General features: G+C 47.4%; 1 protein-coding gene and 1 long non-coding RNA gene across 4 annotated transcripts in view; one reads left to right on the top strand and one right to left on the bottom strand.

The window, feature by feature from the left end:
* BCAS1 (breast carcinoma amplified sequence 1) overlaps positions 1-12,590 on the top strand; it is a 63,276-nt gene extending 50,686 nt beyond the window's left edge. Inside the window, exons 9-10 of the mRNA XM_029919045.1 lie at positions 4,782-5,045; positions 11,452-12,590. Of these exons, the coding sequence (XP_029774905.1) occupies positions 4,782-5,045; positions 11,452-11,526 (339 nt within the window). The 3' untranslated portion in view covers positions 11,527-12,590. The remainder of the gene's footprint in view (positions 1-4,781; positions 5,046-11,451) is intronic.
* Positions 12,591-14,871: 2,281 nt separating this feature from the next.
* Positions 14,872-18,783, bottom strand: part of LOC115275276 — a 54,618-nt gene continuing 50,706 nt past the window's right edge. Inside the window, exons 1-3 of one of the 3 annotated variants that reach the window (XR_003901459.1) lie at positions 16,098-16,187; positions 15,512-15,706; positions 14,872-15,148 (exon numbers count right to left, since the gene is read on the bottom strand). This is a non-coding gene — a long non-coding RNA (uncharacterized LOC115275276). Of the gene's footprint in view, positions 15,149-15,511; positions 15,801-16,097; positions 16,188-18,783 lie in introns of those variants that run through there. The other 2 variants (XR_003901460.1, XR_003901458.1) reach the window with 2 other exon arrangements.

The raw sequence follows: 18,783 nt of genomic DNA, 5'->3' as shown, positions 1-18,783 counted from the left end.
GCTGTGCATGCCCCAAAACTCGTTCTCCAGACCACTTGAGAACCAAAACTCCTCAAGTTGACTACCTTGGGAACACGACCCATTTACTTTATTCCATATGAAAAATTTAAATATAACAGTACGTTTTGTCTCGAATATGAACGTGAAACAGTTATGCCAATCGTGTTGGATGCAGACTTGAGGAGACTGACGTGTAATCTTTGAGAGAATGGTAGATGGTTAGTTTAATTTGGGGGTGGGGACAGACACTCTCTGTTCCCTTCAGATTTGTCCTCTCAGAGTGGGTGATGATTCTAGGAAAGCAAGCCCACGGCACCTCCTGGTCGAGGTGCGCCTCAGGGTCTAAATCAAGCAGGATATTCCTATGACCTTGTCCCCCAGTTCAAGCCAGTGTCACTCGGTTCTACGACAGGATACACTCAAGATGATTCAGATGAGAATAATTTTTGTTATAAATCCTGAGACAGAGCCAAATCCCAAGCAAAGATTTTTAAATCATCCACATTTAATGACAAAGCAATCATCGCACAGTTTAGATTCTGAGCTTACTCGAATATAAAGAACCGGCCATCTGTTATTTTCAGAAGTTAGTTTCTAAACCATTAAAAAGAACATTTAAGCCTAATAGCAATGGTGTAATTATGTGGTAAATGGACCTGATCCACTGAAAGCGCCCCTTCTGAAAAAAATCAATGTCCCGTGAAAGCTATTGATGTGTGTGCACTTCTCACTCCCCATCCTACGATGATTTGCCGAGGAAAATAGTGTAGAAACATCTGGAAGGCGAGTTACTGACCATTCATTCAACCCCTTTTGGTGGAGACTTACTATGTGTCAGATGAGGTGCTGGGAACAAAGCCATGGAGGACAGAAGAGTTTTGTTCTCTGGAGCTCCCCTCGCAGCAGAGGGAGGTAGACGGAATATTCTCAAGTGAGCCAAGAAATCCCCAAGATTAATGCAAGCATGAAGGAAACACGGCCGTGTTTTGTGAGAGAGTGTAGATTGTCTAAACGGGGACCGCCTCCCCAGGGAGGTCTCATCTGAGCTGAGACTTGACGGGAGAGAAGTGGTCACGTCAAGCCCTGCAAACACTGAGCAGAAATTACAGCGAACGTGAGGCTCCATTTGAGAATAAGCTTGTTCAAGGAAGAAGAGGAGGCCAGTGGCTGGAGCAGAATGAATAGAAGAAAAAGGGATTAGAGACGAGGTTGGAGAGGCACACGGACGCTCCACTCAACACATATTTCCCGAGTCCCGCGTCTGCACCCAGCGCTCGGATCCACACAGAAGAATCCGTCGGGAAGATTCTCTGCTGGCGATGTTGGGTGGAGGGTGACCAGCTTGGCCCAGTCGGCCCCAGACTCTGTGGTTTTAAAATTAATCTGCATGTCCTGGAGCCTGGCCTCTCCCAGACTAACCAAGAAGACTGGCCCCCTTATGTTTGGTCTTTGCCATGGGCCAGACACCATGTGACAGAAGCTGAGACCACCACGAGGTAGGATTTCTTCGGCTCCTCCCTACCGACGAGGAAGGTGAGAAAGCCAGCGGTTTACTCCGGCCATCCAGCAAGGGTGTGATGGGAGCCAGGACCACACCAGGTTCTTTTGACTCCAGACACTAAGCCCTTAGCCAATAAGTGCATCTTAAACTCTTCAATGCAACAAAAACAGCTAGCGAGGTGTGCAAGGGGTTTGTGGCCTTTCTGGAAAAGCGTCCTGGTGGGAGGTTCTGTCCCATTGCACAAGAGTGTCTGCTCACAGCTCTCTGTTGCACTTGGACATCTATGTCTTAGCTTTTGCTATGACTTTGGCAAATGGGATCTGATGGACTTACTCAGCTTCTTTGGGGTGCGCTGGGTGTCTGACATCTCCTTTCCCCAAGGAATCCTGCCCTCCTCCCCCCCCCCCCCCCCCCCCCCCCCCCCCCGCCAGGGCTGTGGTCTATGGAGGCTTTCAGGACTGGGGAATCTTCTGTCTTCTTGCTTCTTTCTAAGGGCTACACTTGATACTGAGGTGGCAGGACAGTTCTCTGCTTATCGCCTTGTCAGTCACACCGCAACTTGGTCCGAGAACTTTTTAACTGGGGGACAGTATGTAACTTTTACAAATCATAAGTTGTGAACTTCCGAGGGTCCCATGTGGCCCACAGGGGTGCTGGTGCTTTGGCTGTTTTCTGTGAGCAGGGCTTTAACACTTTTTAAAATTATTTATTTTTTAAATTTACATCCAGGGGCGCCTGGGTGGCTCAGTTGGTTAAGCATCCAACTTCGGCTCAGGTCATGATCTCACAATTCGTGAGTTCGAGCCCCGCATCTGGCTCTGTGCTGACAGCCAGCTCAGAGCCCGGAGCCTGTCTTCATATTCTGTGTGTGTCTCTCTCTCTCTGACCCTCCCCTGCTCACACTCTCTCTCTCTCAAAAATAAACAAAACATTTAAAAAATAAAAAAGAATAAATTTACATCCAAGTGAGTTAGCCCATGGTGTAATAATGACTTCAGGAGTAGATTCCTTAATGCCCAGCACCCATTTAGCCCACCCCCCCTCCCACAGCCCCTTCAGTAACCCTCTGTTTGTTCTCTGTATTTAAGATTCTCTTAGGTTTTGTCCCCTCCCTGTTTTTATATTATTTTTGCTTCCCTTCCATTATGTTCATCTGTTTTGTATCTTAAAGTCCTCATATGAGTGAAGTCCTATGATATTTGTCTTTCTCTGACTAATTTCGCTTAGCAAGATACCCTCCAATTCCATCCACATAGTTGCACATTGCAAGATTTCATTCTTTTTGATGCCAAGTAATACTCCATTGTGTATATATATATATATATATATATATATACACCACATCTTCCTTTTTTCTTTTTTTTATAATAGTTTATTGTCAAATTGGTTTCCATACAACACCCAGTGCTCTTCCCCACAAGTGCCCCCCTCCATTACCACCATCTCCCTTCCCCCTTCGCCTCCCTCTTCAACCCTCAGTTCGTTTTCAGTATTCAATAGTCTCTCAGATTTTGTGTCCCTCTCTCTCCCCAACTCGCTTTCCCTCTTCCCCTCCCCCTGGGCCTCCATTAGGTTTCTCCTGTTTTCCCGTTAGACCTATGAGTGCAAACATACGGTATCTGTCCTTCTCTGCCTGATTTATTTTGCTTTGCAATACCGCATCTTCTTTATCCATTCATCCGTCAATGGACATTTGGGCTCCTTCCATACTTTGGCTATTGTTGTTAGCGCTGCTATAAACATTGGGGTGCACGTGCCCCTTGGAAACAGCCCGCCTCTGTCCCTTGGATAAATACCTAGTAGTGCAATTGCTGGGTCTTAGGGCAGTTCTATTTTTAATTGTTTGAGGAATCTCCATACTGTTTTCTAGAGTGGCTGCACCAGTGTGTGTTCCCACGGCTTTAAAACTTTTGAAGCCAGTATCTTAAACGTGACATCTTTTGCATTTAAAACAATTCCTTTTCAAGTTTCCATGTGAAAAACAGACGGCTTCACAGCACTGGGACCATAACCCTGCACAGTGTCTTGGCTGGGTCTGAGCAGCTCTTGCCCCTTGGAGCAGGGCATGTGACAACTCACCAGGGTCCTCTCCAACTCCAGTTTTCTCCCCAACATCAAAGCTGGCATTGCTCGAACAGGTGTTTTTCTTACCCTCGAGAAGTAATTCTGGTGTGGCTTCCCCAATGGGGGCGTAAGGTCTCCATGTGATTTTTCTTACCCCAGGCCTCTGCCAGGGTTTTATTTCATCTTTGTGGCCCCAACTACTAAAGTCCTCATATGAGTGAAGTCATTTTACTTTACAGTGAAAGGCTTTTACTTTACAGATAATTTGTCATCTGTAATTTACTTAGCATTTTCTAGAATTTTGGATCTTACAGCTTCCTTCCTCTGAACTGTAGGAACCAAGCAGGATTGCAAAAGTTTTTCTTTAGCATGAAAGACGTACATTCAAAACTAAAAATAAAACACTTCCCTTCCTTCACCACTGTTTTATAAATGAAAGAACACTTTCACACTGAAACTAAGGTAGACGCAATCAGGAGGAAGAAAAGAATAGGCATCACCCAGAAAAGAGTTGTAAGCGGGAGAAACTCTCTCAAAGCTGGCTTAAGCACAAAAGGGTTTCAGGCACAGCTAGATCCAGGGGCATACGTGATGCCATCATGTATGGGCTCCTTCTCCTGCCCTCGATCTTCATCTCTCAATGCTGGTTTTCTATTGGCTTCTTTTTCAAGAGAATTTTTTTTCCTAGAGATGGTGCCAGCCCTGGAAGCTACACCTTCAAACCCAATCGGAAGAAGACAGACCCCTCTCTTAGTTGATTTAGCAAAGCTCTGAGATTACTCAGCTTTTCATCTGCCTTCAGCCATCCCGAACCAGTCACATAAAAGCAGCCCAATCACATGCAAGGCTCTGATTTGCCAGGCCCCAGCCGCATGCCTTAGTCCGGGGGTGGAATTAATTTGTCTGACATCAAATAGAGAGAGAATCTGGTTCCTCAAGGAAAGCACAAGTTCTAGTCCCAGAAGGAGGAAAGAACGCTTGCTGGGGAAGCATAAATGAAGGAAAGAATTATTAGATTAAAAAAAAAAAGTCTCCTACCGTGCCCTTGAATCGTAATGAGTATTTGCACATTTTTCTTAATTTTTTTTCATTTCACCCAGGATTCCTGAAAATGTAGACACAACCCAACATTTGAACACCTCTGTTTTGACATGTGTATTCACCTGAGCCTTGTCTTGCAGCTACTAAATATGCGTTTTGTTTGAACTCGCTGTAGACATCGGACTCTGCAGAGAAAGTCACCGCGCCCCCCGAGCCGGAGCCGGCAGGGGCAGGCCAGAAGGGCAAGGAGGGCTCCTCCAAGGACAAGAAGGTGGTGGCTGAGGGCAACAAGCAAAAGAACAACAAGCAGGAAGCCAAAGAATCAGCCCAGGGTGTGGAGCCGGCCCCGGTGGAGGTGAACTCACTGCAGAATGGGGATAAGTCCCAGAAGAGACCGGAGAAGCGGCGACAGTCCCTCGGGGGTTTCTTTAAGGGCCTGGTAGGTGGATTGTGCCTCTCTCTTCTTTCTGGGATCTTGGGCCAGAAGTGTGGTCCCCGCCTTTAAGGAGGGACTGGCCTGGACATTGATCCAACAAGTATTAATCGAGCACCTGCTGTGTGCCAGGTGCTGTGCTAGGCATGGAGAGCAAGGTGCACACAGACATGACCACGCTGCCGGACACCAGAGTGCGGATCGATGGGGACAGGGTAGTGAGTGTGGGAAGAGCCAGGAGGTGAAGGGAGCCTGAGTGTGAGGACGTGGCCCTGCCCCAGGGTTGAAAGGACTATCAGGGAAGGCTTCTCAGAGGAGATGAGCTCTAAGGTGGGGCCTCAAATGAGCCTGTGTGGGAGGAGGTGAGAGGAGGTCTGAAGGCACAGTGTGAACCTGCCCATGGAACGGCAGGTGCACGAGCTCCTGGAGAGATGCCATGAAGGCGAAGGTCAATGTGGCCGGAAGAGAGCAGGCACAGGTGGTGGAAAGAATGTCAGTGTTAGTCTGTGGCCAAAGGGTGCCTTGATGTGTTTAAACCAGAAAACTTCTGTGTGCCTGATCTTGTGTGTTGGGTATACAGAGGTGACTAAAAATTAGCTCCTTTCTTCCAGAGAGGTCCATGCAGGGGTAAGCGGAGGCCAGACATTCAATAACTGCTTAACCTTTGGGTTATTTATTTGTGTCTATTCGGTTCTTCTCTGTCTCCTGCCCCAAACTGCTAGCCTTTGGAGGGCAGCGACTGTACTGTCATGGGCAGGCGTGCTGTGCCCCATGGCGTGGTGGGTAGAGCATAGTAGACACCCCATAAGTGTTTGTGGAATGGACGAAGGAATGGATGAAGTGAAATGTGACACTGGTAAATGTTTTATATATAAATCCTGGTAAACAAGGAGAGTCTGAAAGTCATTGATTGAATGAGAAGCAAGGTGATCAAGCATCCATTAGGAGAAGTCACAAGTGAAGTCGTACCTGGAACCCACGAGAATGTGGCTACAGCCCATAGAGCATGGCAAGGAAATGACATTGACCCTAGCCATGGGGCTGGAGTTAAATGGCGTTAACCTCTGTGTTGTGAGAGAGATGGGGGTAGGAACATGAAGCAAACTGGCCTAGACCAACTGATCATTCCTAATGGTCCCGCTCCCTGAGTATCTGTAGGTCTTGGTGACTTCTGACAGCCAGAGATTAGGGAGTCCAGTGGTTCTCCTGGGCCCACGTTTGGTCTCCAAATGGCATCTATGGGGGGCCTGTTATAAATGCAGTCTCGGGCCCCAAGTTTAAAGTTTTATGATAAATGCCATCATATTTCCACCTGGTCTGTGTGTCTGAGTGTGTGTATAGCACTTCAGTATGAGGGAGCGCCCCAAGTCAGGCTCTGAGGCTGTCTGGAAAAGGGCAGCCTCGCCCAGAGTCCCCGCCCTCACTCCTGAGCCTCCGGTAAAAAGCTCTTCTCCAATTCCTAAGAGGTGAAGGAGACCAACCATCGAAGGAGGGGGGTGTCTGAAAGATTGATCACATTTGGGTGATTTTGCTGGACATTTTGTCTCCGTTGTCAGCTCTCGCTCCTTGGAGATGAGTGTAAACCCTAGTCACACTTTTATAGACATTCCAAACCGACTACACCTTCTGCCCAAAGTTCTGGTTGAACCGTTCCCTGCCAGACCACAGCATTCGGGGCGGCACATGGTGCAGGGAAGGTGCTGTTCTGGAACGTTCTGAGCTCATGAGCCCAGTCAGCTCCTCTCTTTCTTTTTGGCTTCGGTTGTTCTGGGGGGTTTGTTTTGGTTTTTGTTGGTTGGTTTGGTTGGTTGGTTTGGTCAGAGGCTCGTGGGAGTGTTCTCCGCATATCTCGTTACCCAGACACCCCTGGCTCACAGGATGGCTCTCATCCAAAGGTTCTGATCTAGTGAACTTGTATGCAGGGGACATTGGGTAATGTCCAGAGAGCATTTTGCTCCTCACAAGTAGGAGTCGATGCTATTGGGATGCTGTGGGTAGAGACCAGGGATGTTGCTAAATGTCCCATGGTGCTTAGGACAGCCCTCCGTGATGAAGAGGCATCCAGCCCAGAGTGCCAATGGCACCGGGGCTGAGAAGCCCAGATGTGGCCACACAGCACGTAGGATAGTGGAAAGGACGGAGCAGTGCCGAGGACTCTGTGCTGTGCAGACAGAGACTCAAGTCCTAGACCTACCACGTCCTACTTAGCTGTGTGATGTGGGGTTAATCACTTAACCCCTCAGAGCCTCCCGTACCCCTTATGCAAAACTGAGGTGGTAATTACAATTACCATTTGAAGGTTCCCGCGAAAATCAAATGAATATATGCCCGACGGGGGGTGCCTGGGTGCTCCGTGGGTCTGAGTCTTGATCCCGGCTCAGGTCATGCTCTCTCCTTGCGTGGGTTTGAGCCCTGCGTTGGGCTCTGTGCTGCCATTGTGGAGCCTGCTTGGGCTCCTCCCTCTCCCTCTCTCTCTGCCCCTCCCCTGCTTGTGCACTCTGTCTCTTTCAAAATAAGTAAATAAACATACACACACACTCACACACACCCTACTGGATCCAGCATCCAGTGGCACGAAGCAGGCGCTCCACACGGGACGCTATCACTTCCCCGGCAAGTTTTATGGGCCCTTCTGTGCGGACTGAGCTTGACCCCCAGCAAAGTTGGGACATCAGCCCACATCGCTTTCACCTTACACCCCCCGCGGGACTCCTTTCCCTGCATTTCCTTCTCCCTCTGTCCACTGCCACCTCCCTCTCTCCCTCGCCAAGACCATCTGCCCCGGTCAGTTTCCCAAGTTCACCACCAGCCAATCCCTGCTTGCTCTTTGCGCTCCGGGTGAGGTCGTCTCTGCTCTCGGCTCCTTGCGTCCCCCTCCTCCGTCACGCCGCCTGAATTCCAACACGGAGCAGCCTCCTTAGCAGTTTGTGCAACATGGGAAAAGAAGTGGAAGGAAGCCTTTAGAACACAGCAGGTGCAGCTGTGTGCAAGCATTTGGTTTTTGAGCGGAGGGGCTTCGTTTACAAAGAAACTGTGAGAACCTTCATGTGTGTGTGTGCACATGTACGTATGTGTATACACATAAATGTGGATATAGAAGCATATCTACTTGGTCACCATGGAGCCCTGGTTGGAGGGGGTGTGGGCTCCCCACCCCATCTTGCCCAGGAACCCCCTAGCTGATGGCCCCCTCATCTCTCCCACTAGGGGACCCCCTGAGACACCTTTATGGAGCGCTACAGGATTCTGTGCCATCCAATCCGCACGTTGTAGAGGAGCCAGTGGAGATTGGAAAGAAGCCGTCCTGTCCATTATTCCCCCAGAGCCCTCTACCTGTCATCGTTGCCCTTCTCCACTGGCCATGACATGAGCTGAAGTCAGACACTCAACCGACTGAGCCACCCAGGCGCCCCAATAAAAAAACATCCTAAAGAGACCCCCAGTACCTAAAGGAACACAAGCTCTGGAAGCTACGGCTGAGGACGGTGGGAGTCAGGCGGGAGGCCTTTATGAGCCAGGACAGACCGCAGCACGCAGAGGGCCCGTGGGTGACGCAGGGACAGAAGGGATAACTTGCCAGGTCCAGCTTCAGTCTGGCCCTCCAACCTGAGAAGAAGCTTTCCCTGGATTTGCACCCAGCGCTAGCACTTAGTGACTGCATGACCTTAGACAAGTCGCCTTCCTGAGTGTCAGGTAGCTTATCAATAGGCTAACGGCGCTGACGTCACAGAGTTAGCACGAATGGAATGAGATCAGGTATTGCATCCTTAGAACTATCCCTGGCATGTATTAATTTGCCAGGAAGGCATAACTGTTTTGTTATATTTGATTATTATGATCCTTATTCGGTGGGTCCCTCCCTAAGCTGTAAAGGTGCAGGATGAGTGAGAGGCCGCCAAACGTCCAGCACCTGGTGACTTAGGGGTTCACGGTGCAAGGCAGACGGACTGGCTGGGAACCACCTGGAGTGCAGGACACGAGCTCAGGACTCGGGCACGTGGGGCACAGAGCTCGGGGCCACCACTTCCTGGTGGAAAATGAGTGACTTGAGCTCACTGAGCTTTCTCCTCTGAGTTGATAGTGACAGGGCCGATGGGGTGAGCTCCAGAGGATTCTGGGAGGACCAGGGGGACCACACGAATGAGACAACAGACTCACAGCAAGGAGCTGATCAGAGTCAGGAACCCGAGAGGGATGGAGCCGCCCTCGGGCTTTGAGTCCCAGCTTTCCCTACTCCATGTTGGCCACTCCCCTTCGTCTTCCCGACGAAGGACATGATGCATTGCACAGAGCAGACGATCCATACATGCTGTCCGACGAACGAACGACTCCAACAGAAAGCAATCACAGTAACTCTTCTGTTGCACTTACTGTGTAAACGCACTTCACATACATTCGCGTCTGATCTGCACAGCCTCCCTGCGAAGCTCCCGGTTACCAAGGGTAACACTGAGGTGCAGAGGGTTAAGCAACTTGACCAAAGTCAAGCAGCTAGGAAGTGGCAGGTCTGGAATTCAAAATCCAGCAATCCGATTCCCGTGGTAAACTGCACTACATCGCTTTGCATGCTACAGAACGTACTTTACGTGTACTACTCTATATTACATATGCTGTGTGCACGTTACATGGAATACTGCCCATGCTACATAGGACGTATTCGATATATGCACCATACCCACACCCTGTGTGCACTGTGTGTATTGGTGCTGTATTTACCATACTGCATTACACTGTTGTACTACACTGTGTATTGTACTATCTTACCCTCTACTGTGTATACTCTACTACATTAAACTACACGATACTATGTGCATTACTATGCTATATCTGCTTTACGATAGCATATTAAATTATTCTGCCCAATAGTATACTATACTGTAGCATATATGCTCTAGTATACTACACTGTGCTACATTTTCTATATCATACAAACCATACAATATTTACTGTACCGTACTCCCCCATATATATGACCTGTATTACATACTATACTATTTAGACTGTGCTGTACTATAAAATGCCATGCTACATTTAATACACTAGATCGCGTTATAGGTATACTATACAATATATACCATATCATACTATCCTGTATCATAAAACTAGTCTGTACTATGTATATATACTATACTACATATACTGTATTATACTATATTTTACACTGCTCTATATGATACAACTTTATATATTTTGCTATATCATACAATCTCATATAGATATATATATACACACACACACTTTACTGGACTCTATATCCTATCCTATATTATACCATTAGCCTGAACTACATGTGCTATACTGTAAAACAGGGCCAACAATAAAATACCCCTGATGCATGCAGTGGCATAGATGGCTCTCAAATCCATTATGCTGCACAAAATAATCTGGACTCAAAGGCTACGTACTCTGATTCTGTTGATATGACATCCTGGAAAAGTAAAATTCTAGGGATGGAAACAGATCAATGGTTGCCAGTGTCTAGGGATTGGGGGAAGGGATTGACTGGTCAGAGGCTCAAAGTGGATCTGGGGAGTGATTGGACTACTCTATATCTTGATTTTCATGGCGGTTACATGACCATCTGGGTTGGTCAAAGCTCATAGAACTGTTCACTAAAAGGTTGATTTTACTGCATATATATTATACTGGACAGAAAAGGCAAAATAAGAATAACAGCATCAGTAATAATCATAGTTGACTCATGGAATTTATTCAACCATATTCAGTCAGTACTAAAGAGCAGCTGCTTCCTGGGCACCAGGCCCCCTCTAGGCACGGAGAGCACAGCGGACGAAGTTGACAGAGCGTCCATTCAGGTGGAGGAGACAGACGCTGGGTGGCTTAGAAAACAAGATCGCTTCAGCTGGTGACAATGTTTCGTAAACAGTTAAACAGGGCAATGGAGGTTCGAAAACGATCAGACAGCGTAACTAAAGCAAGACACAACCTTTGAGGGTTCTTCATACCTCCGGTGGTGTTCTAAATACCTCATAGGTGTGAACTCACTTTATCTTGGAGCAACCTTCTGAGAAATTGTATTGTGTTTTCCCCATTTTAAAGACGAAGGAACTGAATTCCAAGAGTGAAATAAGGGGCACCTGTCTGGCTCAGTCAGGAGAGGATGCAACTCTAGATCTCGAGGCGGTGAACGGAAGCCCTGGGGTGGGTGCAGAGATCACTTAAATAACTAAATGGGGAAAAAAAGAGTTAAGTAATAGCTTCAAGATTTCACAATGCAGAAAGAATAGAACCGGGCGTTGCTCTCCGACACTTCTTCTATCCACCACTCGGGAGAGAAGTGTATTTATCTAGCTCCACACCCGGCCCAGAGTCAGTGCTACAGGAATAGCAGTGGGGGCTCTTGATGGTTCAGACTCTCAGGAGGATGCAACTTCTTTATATTTTTCTCCAGGGACCGAAGCGGATGTTGGACGCTCAAGTGCAGACAGACCCCGTATCCATCGGACCAGCTGGCAAAACCAAGTAAACAAATCACTACAGTTCCCACCAACTTGTCCTGCGGCAAGATGTCTTCTCCCCGCTCCGCGTGCCCCCCAAGCCCGCTCCGTGTACATAGTCTCTTCTAATGGCCATCCAATGAAATTCTGCCTGCACATTAAGCCTGAGCTGTTGTATATTGAGGTGTATTATTTACGTCTCGGGTCCAATCTTTTCCGGTAAATAACTGTGAAGACGGTTTAGCAGGTTAACCGGTTAGGTCAGAAGAGTTGAAGGTTGCCAAGCGCAGCGGGGGGCGGGGGGGGGGGACGCATCCTGGTGAAGTTATGAAAGGTGGCGGTGGTGAGTACGTTGCAGAGGGAATTAAGCTCTATAGTAAACACACGCTCCTCTCCTGAGCTCGGAGAGGAGAGACAAAAATCCGTGTAAGTTCACGTTTGGAGGAGGGACCACACGGGCCCTGTGCGGGGAGGTTGCCAATTTCCTGGAATGGAATGAGTGGGGAATGGAAAAGGAATGAGTAGGAGTTGCTTTTCGAATAGGGTCTTTGAAAGGTATTGACGAGAGGGAAAAGATTGACCGCAAAGGGTCTGAAATGATTTTGGGAAAACAGTTGCGCTCAGGGCGAGGGCAAGGATTACAACTTTAAAAAAAACAAAAAGGCACAAAACAAGTAAAATGAAATTGCAAGTTCACTTTGCGACACAAGGGGGCACCGAGGTCTCCGTTTTAATCCCGCATCCTGTGGCCCTAACAAAGATGTGGTCTCGGCAATCTTACATTATTAATGCTTCTCAGACGGTTGAGGGACTCGCTTCATCTGTTCTGTCTGACACTTATCTCAAAGTCTGTCTGTAATTTCCTAGTGTTCTCAGGATGTGCTCCGATAAAACCCTCCCCGTAACCCCGGTTAATAAAAATTTTCCAGAAGATTATTCAAATACCCGAGGTTTTTTTTAATAATACATGTACAGAGGAGTCAATAGGACCTGAGTCTATTAAAATGTAATTCATTAGCATATGATTGATTGATATCATGTATGATGTATCTTTATTTTTCTGATTTAATAAAACAATACATTTACATCTAAAGCATCTTTTAATTTTCAACTTTTAAAGCAGGTCTCTTGTCCTCTCTGAGACAGACACCTTTATAATCCACCTTCCACAATATAAAATCAGTGTTCTTCCTCCGTCTTGTCGTCCTTCCCAGAAGCTCCTAGAGTTTTCTCCTTGTATATGGGCACATGCAAATGTGGACACACATATATTTGCATACACACACTCGCAATTCTTTTTTTTTAACATTTATTTATTTTTGAGAGACAGCGCATGAGCAGGGGAGGGGCAGAGAGAGAGGGAAACACAGAATTCGAAGCAGGCTCCAGGCTCTGAGCTGTTAGCACAGAGCCCAACATGGGGCTCGAACCCACAAAATGTGAGATCATGATCTGAGCCGAAGTCGGACACTTAACTGACTGAGCCACCCGGGTGCCCCTTTTTCTCCTCCCCTCCCCCACCCTGCACTTCTATAAAAGTACTGCCAGGCTGCCTGGAGCAGGGCCTCAGACAGGGATTCAGAAGCATGGGATGTACCCAGGGAGGACTTGGAGGGGGCAGGGAGAGGAAGTGGACAACAGGGCAGCGGAGGGAGCTGAGCAAGCATTGGTCTCAGCTGGAGTTGAGTTTCATCCTGATCTCCCAAAGGGCTCTGGAGTCTGAATTGCACCTTATAGTTACATTCTTTGAGCCAAGGGGGCCAGCCTTTGTACCCTTGTTGATGAGTGACGGGCCACCCTGGGAAGCGGTGGGACACCCAGGTGCTCCCACTGAGCTGGGAAGCTCGGGTCCCTTAACAGCTAGAGGATGAGGCGGCGTCCAGTACAGACACACAGGATATTCAGACCCACTAGGAACACGCCCATAGGTATAAACCTGCGTTACATACTGAAACGGAGAAATGCACGTACACATTCACACTTATATGTTACATACAGGAATAGATGCATGCACATATTCACAATCACACCTACACACAGACACATGTAGCAAACAGAGATTCGCACACACACTGACTTGTGCAAAGCCGTCATGGTTGATCTGAAGTAAACATTGATTAGGCTTTTCTGACAAGTCTTACGTTAGGAAAAGAAAACCATGACTTTGGCCAAAAAAAAAAAAAAAAAGGACGTTTGGAAAACGAGTTCAGGAAAAGAATGGTATCTCTAAAAAAAAGCAGATGGGGGCGGGGTGGGGGGGTTGGCGCTGCTGCTGCTGTGGCCTGTCAGCTCCCAGTTCGGGTGGCCATTGCTAGGTCTCAAATACAGATCAGAGGTCTCTAGCCTCTTCGGACCTGCTGCTCCAACCTGGAGATCAGGGTCCGTGACTCACCCGGGTTGAGAATGACCTCATGCCGCTTTATGTCTGAATGCTTAACTTGGCGCCAATCAGGGAAAAGTCCTGTGGGGGAAGCCCCTAGTGGCTGGGTGACTTTCCTCCAGGGCACCGTCACAGGACAGGGGCGGATTCAAGGAAGCCAGACAGCTGCTTATTCCTTTGTCCCCAAACACCAGGGGGCTCACCTAGTGTGACCTTTGGTGAGCTCTGGGCCACACTAGTCCATTGAGAAAGGTGACAGTTTCATTTGCAAGTTTCACCTCGCTGGGCACAAGGGCTTTTTGCCCTGATGAGCAATGCCCCCAGGCAGGCCTGAGTCACTAATGCAGAAGGAGCCCTCCTCCCATCCCCCCACCTCCCTGGGGGGGGGGTATATTTTTTTAAATCTCAAATGACGTTCTTTGCTGAGAATCTCTCTGCAGAGCCAACACTTTCTGTAACCGTTTCGATTATCCTGGCCAAAAAAAAGAGCAATATTTTAATGAAACTGCTTGGGGTTTTTTTTTGTTATTATCATTTTTAAAAGGCAGGAAAACTGAAGCCAGAGTAGACTCAGAAAATGACATATTTGGAGGATTTGAAATCTAGTAGTGGCCTCAGAAGTATGTGAAAATCCCATTTTTGAGTTTTGAGGGGGTGTGTGTGTATGTGTGTGTGTGTGTGTTATTTTGTTTGGTTTTTTTTTAGTCGGGAGCTCATTCCTGATGCATTTATTTACAGACAATACTAATTTCCATACCTCTTGCTGAACTCCTGTGAAAAAGAGCAGAAACTCCCCCAAATGAGCTCAGGAGAAGGCTCTTGGGTCTCAAAGAGCCTTGAGGGACCGAAGTTCCTCAAAATACTGAGCCCAGAGAGGCCACTTGCACGGCAGAGCTGTGCCGGTCGAAACCCAAAACACACACTCTGAAACTGAAAGGGAATTATGGCCCGGAGGAGGGGCCAGAGGGGCCTCGTTAAAAATTTACCAACTCACTTATTTATTTACTTTTTATTTTTAGGTGCACAGGGAAGCGTGTCTTCTCCAGTGTCAAGAAGAAATGGCCCTTCCAAGAATTGAGCTTTTGAGCCGCCATGGCCGCCCCTGGGGGAAAAACAAAAACAAAAACCAAAAAACCCCACTCCGCTTCCCAGTTGCAGCTGATGGTGACTTTGGACGGATACCCATAAAAGAATTCGTTCCAAAACGTGTTTGTTCTCAGCAGCCCACAAGGTCCCTCGTGAATTCATCATTGAGGGAAGGGTACGCATACCTAAAGAAATGCCAAAAACGGAGGGAAAAGAGAAAGAAAGTTAAGTTCTTCGGGTTTTGTTGCATTCCCCGTCCTTTCCTTGGAGCAAATTATCCAGGATTTCAACACACGCGCGCACACGCACATGCACACACTTGTTTGCATGCAAACAGTCCAGATGCAAGAGACTGGAATCTGGCCCCCGCTGGCCGACTGCCCCCCGCCCCCAAAGGGAACAGATTTCTACAATCCGGACCTGACAAATGCCACTTCTTATGCCAAAGAGTCCCACGTGGATCTTAAGCCACAAAACCGAAAATCAGGTGGTCTTCCTACGTTGAAAGACAATTTTGGAAAGGAAGAGGATTTCAATGATTAACTCACCCAAGTCGCAGACACAGGGCAGGCGCTTTGCGGATTGGTAAGAATGATAAGGGTTGGTTTTAAGCATCGTCTCCGTGTCCCTTTTGAAGCCTTCTTAATAGGGGGTCCGCAGGGGGAGCGGAAATGTCTCCTCTGCAGGCTAGATCGTCCTCCGTCCATCAGTGAACACAAAGTGGCCAACTGGAAATTCCCGGGCTCCATTAGGGGAGAAAAAAATTACTTACTGAGCAGCAAATTCTGTAAATTTGTAATTCAGATCTTACGCTGGCCTGAAAACCGGTTGGGATCCAGCCCTTTGCATAAATTGGTGTTCTGGGGAGTTTAACCCTTTTGCCTCTGTTTCTTCTCCCCAGAAAGCTACTCATTTTATCTTCACCATCCCCTGGCCCTTTAACTGGCCTTGGCAGACATAGCAACCCAGAGAATTTTACAGAGATAAGGATAATAATAATAATGCTTCACATTCTCACACTCCGCAGTTTATAGGATGCTTTCTGAATACATTATCTAATTTAAAGCTGTATGCCCCTAATAGAACTTAATTTCCACCTCTGTCATATTTTATTATGAGGACACTGGCATGCACCTGTATGCCTTCTTTGGGTTTTTTTCTCCAAAGGAGACTTCTTGACAAAATGGCCCCCAGCTGCACTTCTGCCAATGGCTGCCGTTGAAGAAGCTCAGTGCTTTCGCGTTGGGCTCTCAAGGATGTTTTTAAGTCTGGCCACATGGGGGCATTCTAGAACGTAGGGTGCTACCATCTCCAGCCAAGCCCTTTTCCTTGACTCCCTAATGAGGAGGTTGAGCCAAAAAAAGCTCTTAAGAATGTGTTTGTTGATTAACTCCTAGAAAGCAGCCGAGTTTATTAGAGTAAGAGGGCCAACCGGAGCAAGTTAACTAAGAAAGTTCATTGGTTTGCTTTTCCATTTTTACCAGCTTAGTCTTGCAAGAGGCTTAAGAAAGGATATTGTGACTGCAAACCATTTAGGCTGGTGTCACTGTAAAGCATATAAATTACCCTCGCCAGCCCTTCATGTCCCACAACCCCGCCTTGCCTCTAATGTCTCCGCACACAACTAGTGGGCAAGTGACCTAACTTCTCAGTCTCCTCCCCAAACAACGGGGCAGTATTAGTGCCTGTTTTGTGAAGCTGGTGGCTGGTGTATACTAAACATGAAATAAGGGAGAGCTAGTATGTCATAGGGAACTTCCAGCACCAAGTAACAGAAAACCTCCATTCAAACTGGCTAGTAATAATAACTAGTAATAATAATAGCAGTAAGGATGTTTATCGTTTCATTTAACAGATGTCATATCACAGCCTAGCTCTGATCTCTGGACTCTGCTCTCCCGTGTTCCAAGGCTTGACTTGACCCTAAGGTCAGCGCCAAATGATGGGTGCAGTTCCGGACTAGGCGGTGATGGGATTACCATAATCAGTTTTGATTTATCGTTTTGGTGAAAGAGATAGAGACAACTCCAATGATGCAATTAATAGGCAGTTATTGACATCAGTATCTTTAAAGTTAGCATGTCCCAGACCAAGTATGCCCCTTCAATTCCAACTGCTGGGACATGTGCCTTTATGATGCCTTGCCCTCCAGAACGGGGCCATGAGACTGAGCTCATCAGCATCAGGACTCTCTGGTCTGTCTCACTCACGGCTCTGTCGTCCATGTCTAGCATAATGCCTAAAGGCAGTAGATTTTCAACAAATATTGGCTGAATGGATGTATTAACTGATAGATACCCTGTAGCCACCTCCATTGGTCAGTGGGTTGCCTTATGATCTGGTATGAGTTTATTTTAGCACGAAGTGTTTGGTTGCTTTAATCAGACACCCCCCTCCCCAGCTGCCTAGCCTAGTGGTTCTCGGAGTGTGGTCCCCTAACAATCAGCATCAGCAGCACCTGAGAATGATTTAGAGATGCGAATTCTCAAGCCCCTCCTCCAGACCCACAGGGTCAAAAACTCTCAGGGTGAGTGAGGCCCAGCAACGTGTGTCCTAGCAAGTCCTCCAGGTGGTTCTGATGCAAGAAATTTGAAAAGCACGGGTCTAGGTAGAGCTACCCCTCCACTCATCATCAATTTAACAAGACGAGCCCTGAAGATGCATACCTAACGTTGGACTTACTACATGCCAGGCATCATGTGCCACATAAATCACCTTGCCTACTCCCCATTTTACAGATGAGAAAATGAAGACTCAGAGAGGAGAAGCATCGTTGCCCAAGGACACATATGTCAGAGTCAAGGTTGAAACCCAACCTAAGCTCCCAAAGGCATGTTTTCATGCCTATGGGAAGGACAGTCAGGCAAAAGGACAATAATAATATGATGTATGATAAGTAAATGTAGGGTGTTGTGAAGCTCAAAGGAAGGCACTGCTACAAGACTCCAGGGGATGGAGGTCGGCCATTTGAGATGGTGACAGGTGAGGGGATTCACGAAGAGTGAGTAAGAGTTGGCCTGTTCCCGGCAGGACAGGAAGTGCAGAAGCCCGGGGTCTACAGAGATAATGGCAAGTAGTTGGGTATGGCCAGAGTGAGGTCCTGGGGAGGACAGATAAGACAGTGGAGGCCAGAGAGGAGGCACAGACCAACTCATCAAGGACAGGAAATAAGAAGCCCATAGTAAGAAGTTTCAACTTCTCCTGAGAAGTAGGAAGGAAAATGAATGAGCTGGAGGGTGGCAGAGCCCAATCTGTATTTTGGTGATAGGTAGGATCTAACATAAACTCAACTCAACTAATATTCACTGAGTGACCTGAACTCTGTACCATGTTATCACAAAATGTAATCATTTTCTCCTTAAGCCTCTTTAAAAAGCATAAGAGGGGCGCCTGGGTGGCTCAGTCCGTTGAGCGTCCGACTTCAGCTCAGGTCATGATCTCACAGTCTGTGAGTTCAAGCCCTGCGTCGGGCTCTGTGCTGACAGCTCAAAGCCTGGAGCCTGCTTCAGATTCTTTGTCTCTCTCTCTCTCTTTCTGCCCCTCCCCTGCTCACCTTCTGTCTCTCTCTCTCTCAAAATAAAATAAAGACACTTAAAAAAAATTTGTTAAAGCATAAGAAATACCCATTGAGATAAAACCTCTAAATAGGGTTGGTCCCTACAAGAATGCTTAAGTACTCATTTCCAAGTTTCATAACTGTGGGATTGTAATTTGGCCCCTGATCCACCCAGATGATCCACACCTGTAACCCAAGTCTGGGAGACAGTGATCAAGTTACCGTATATATTAGAGCCTTAATTTGTTCCTCTGTAGAATGGGA

The sequence above is a fragment of the Suricata suricatta genome, chromosome 12 (genome assembly GCF_006229205.1).
Source record: "Suricata suricatta isolate VVHF042 chromosome 12, meerkat_22Aug2017_6uvM2_HiC, whole genome shotgun sequence".
Lineage (NCBI taxonomy): Eukaryota > Metazoa > Chordata > Mammalia > Carnivora > Herpestidae > Suricata > Suricata suricatta.
Note: the sequence above shows the minus strand (reverse complement) of the source record. Positions and strands in the feature narration are given on the sequence as shown.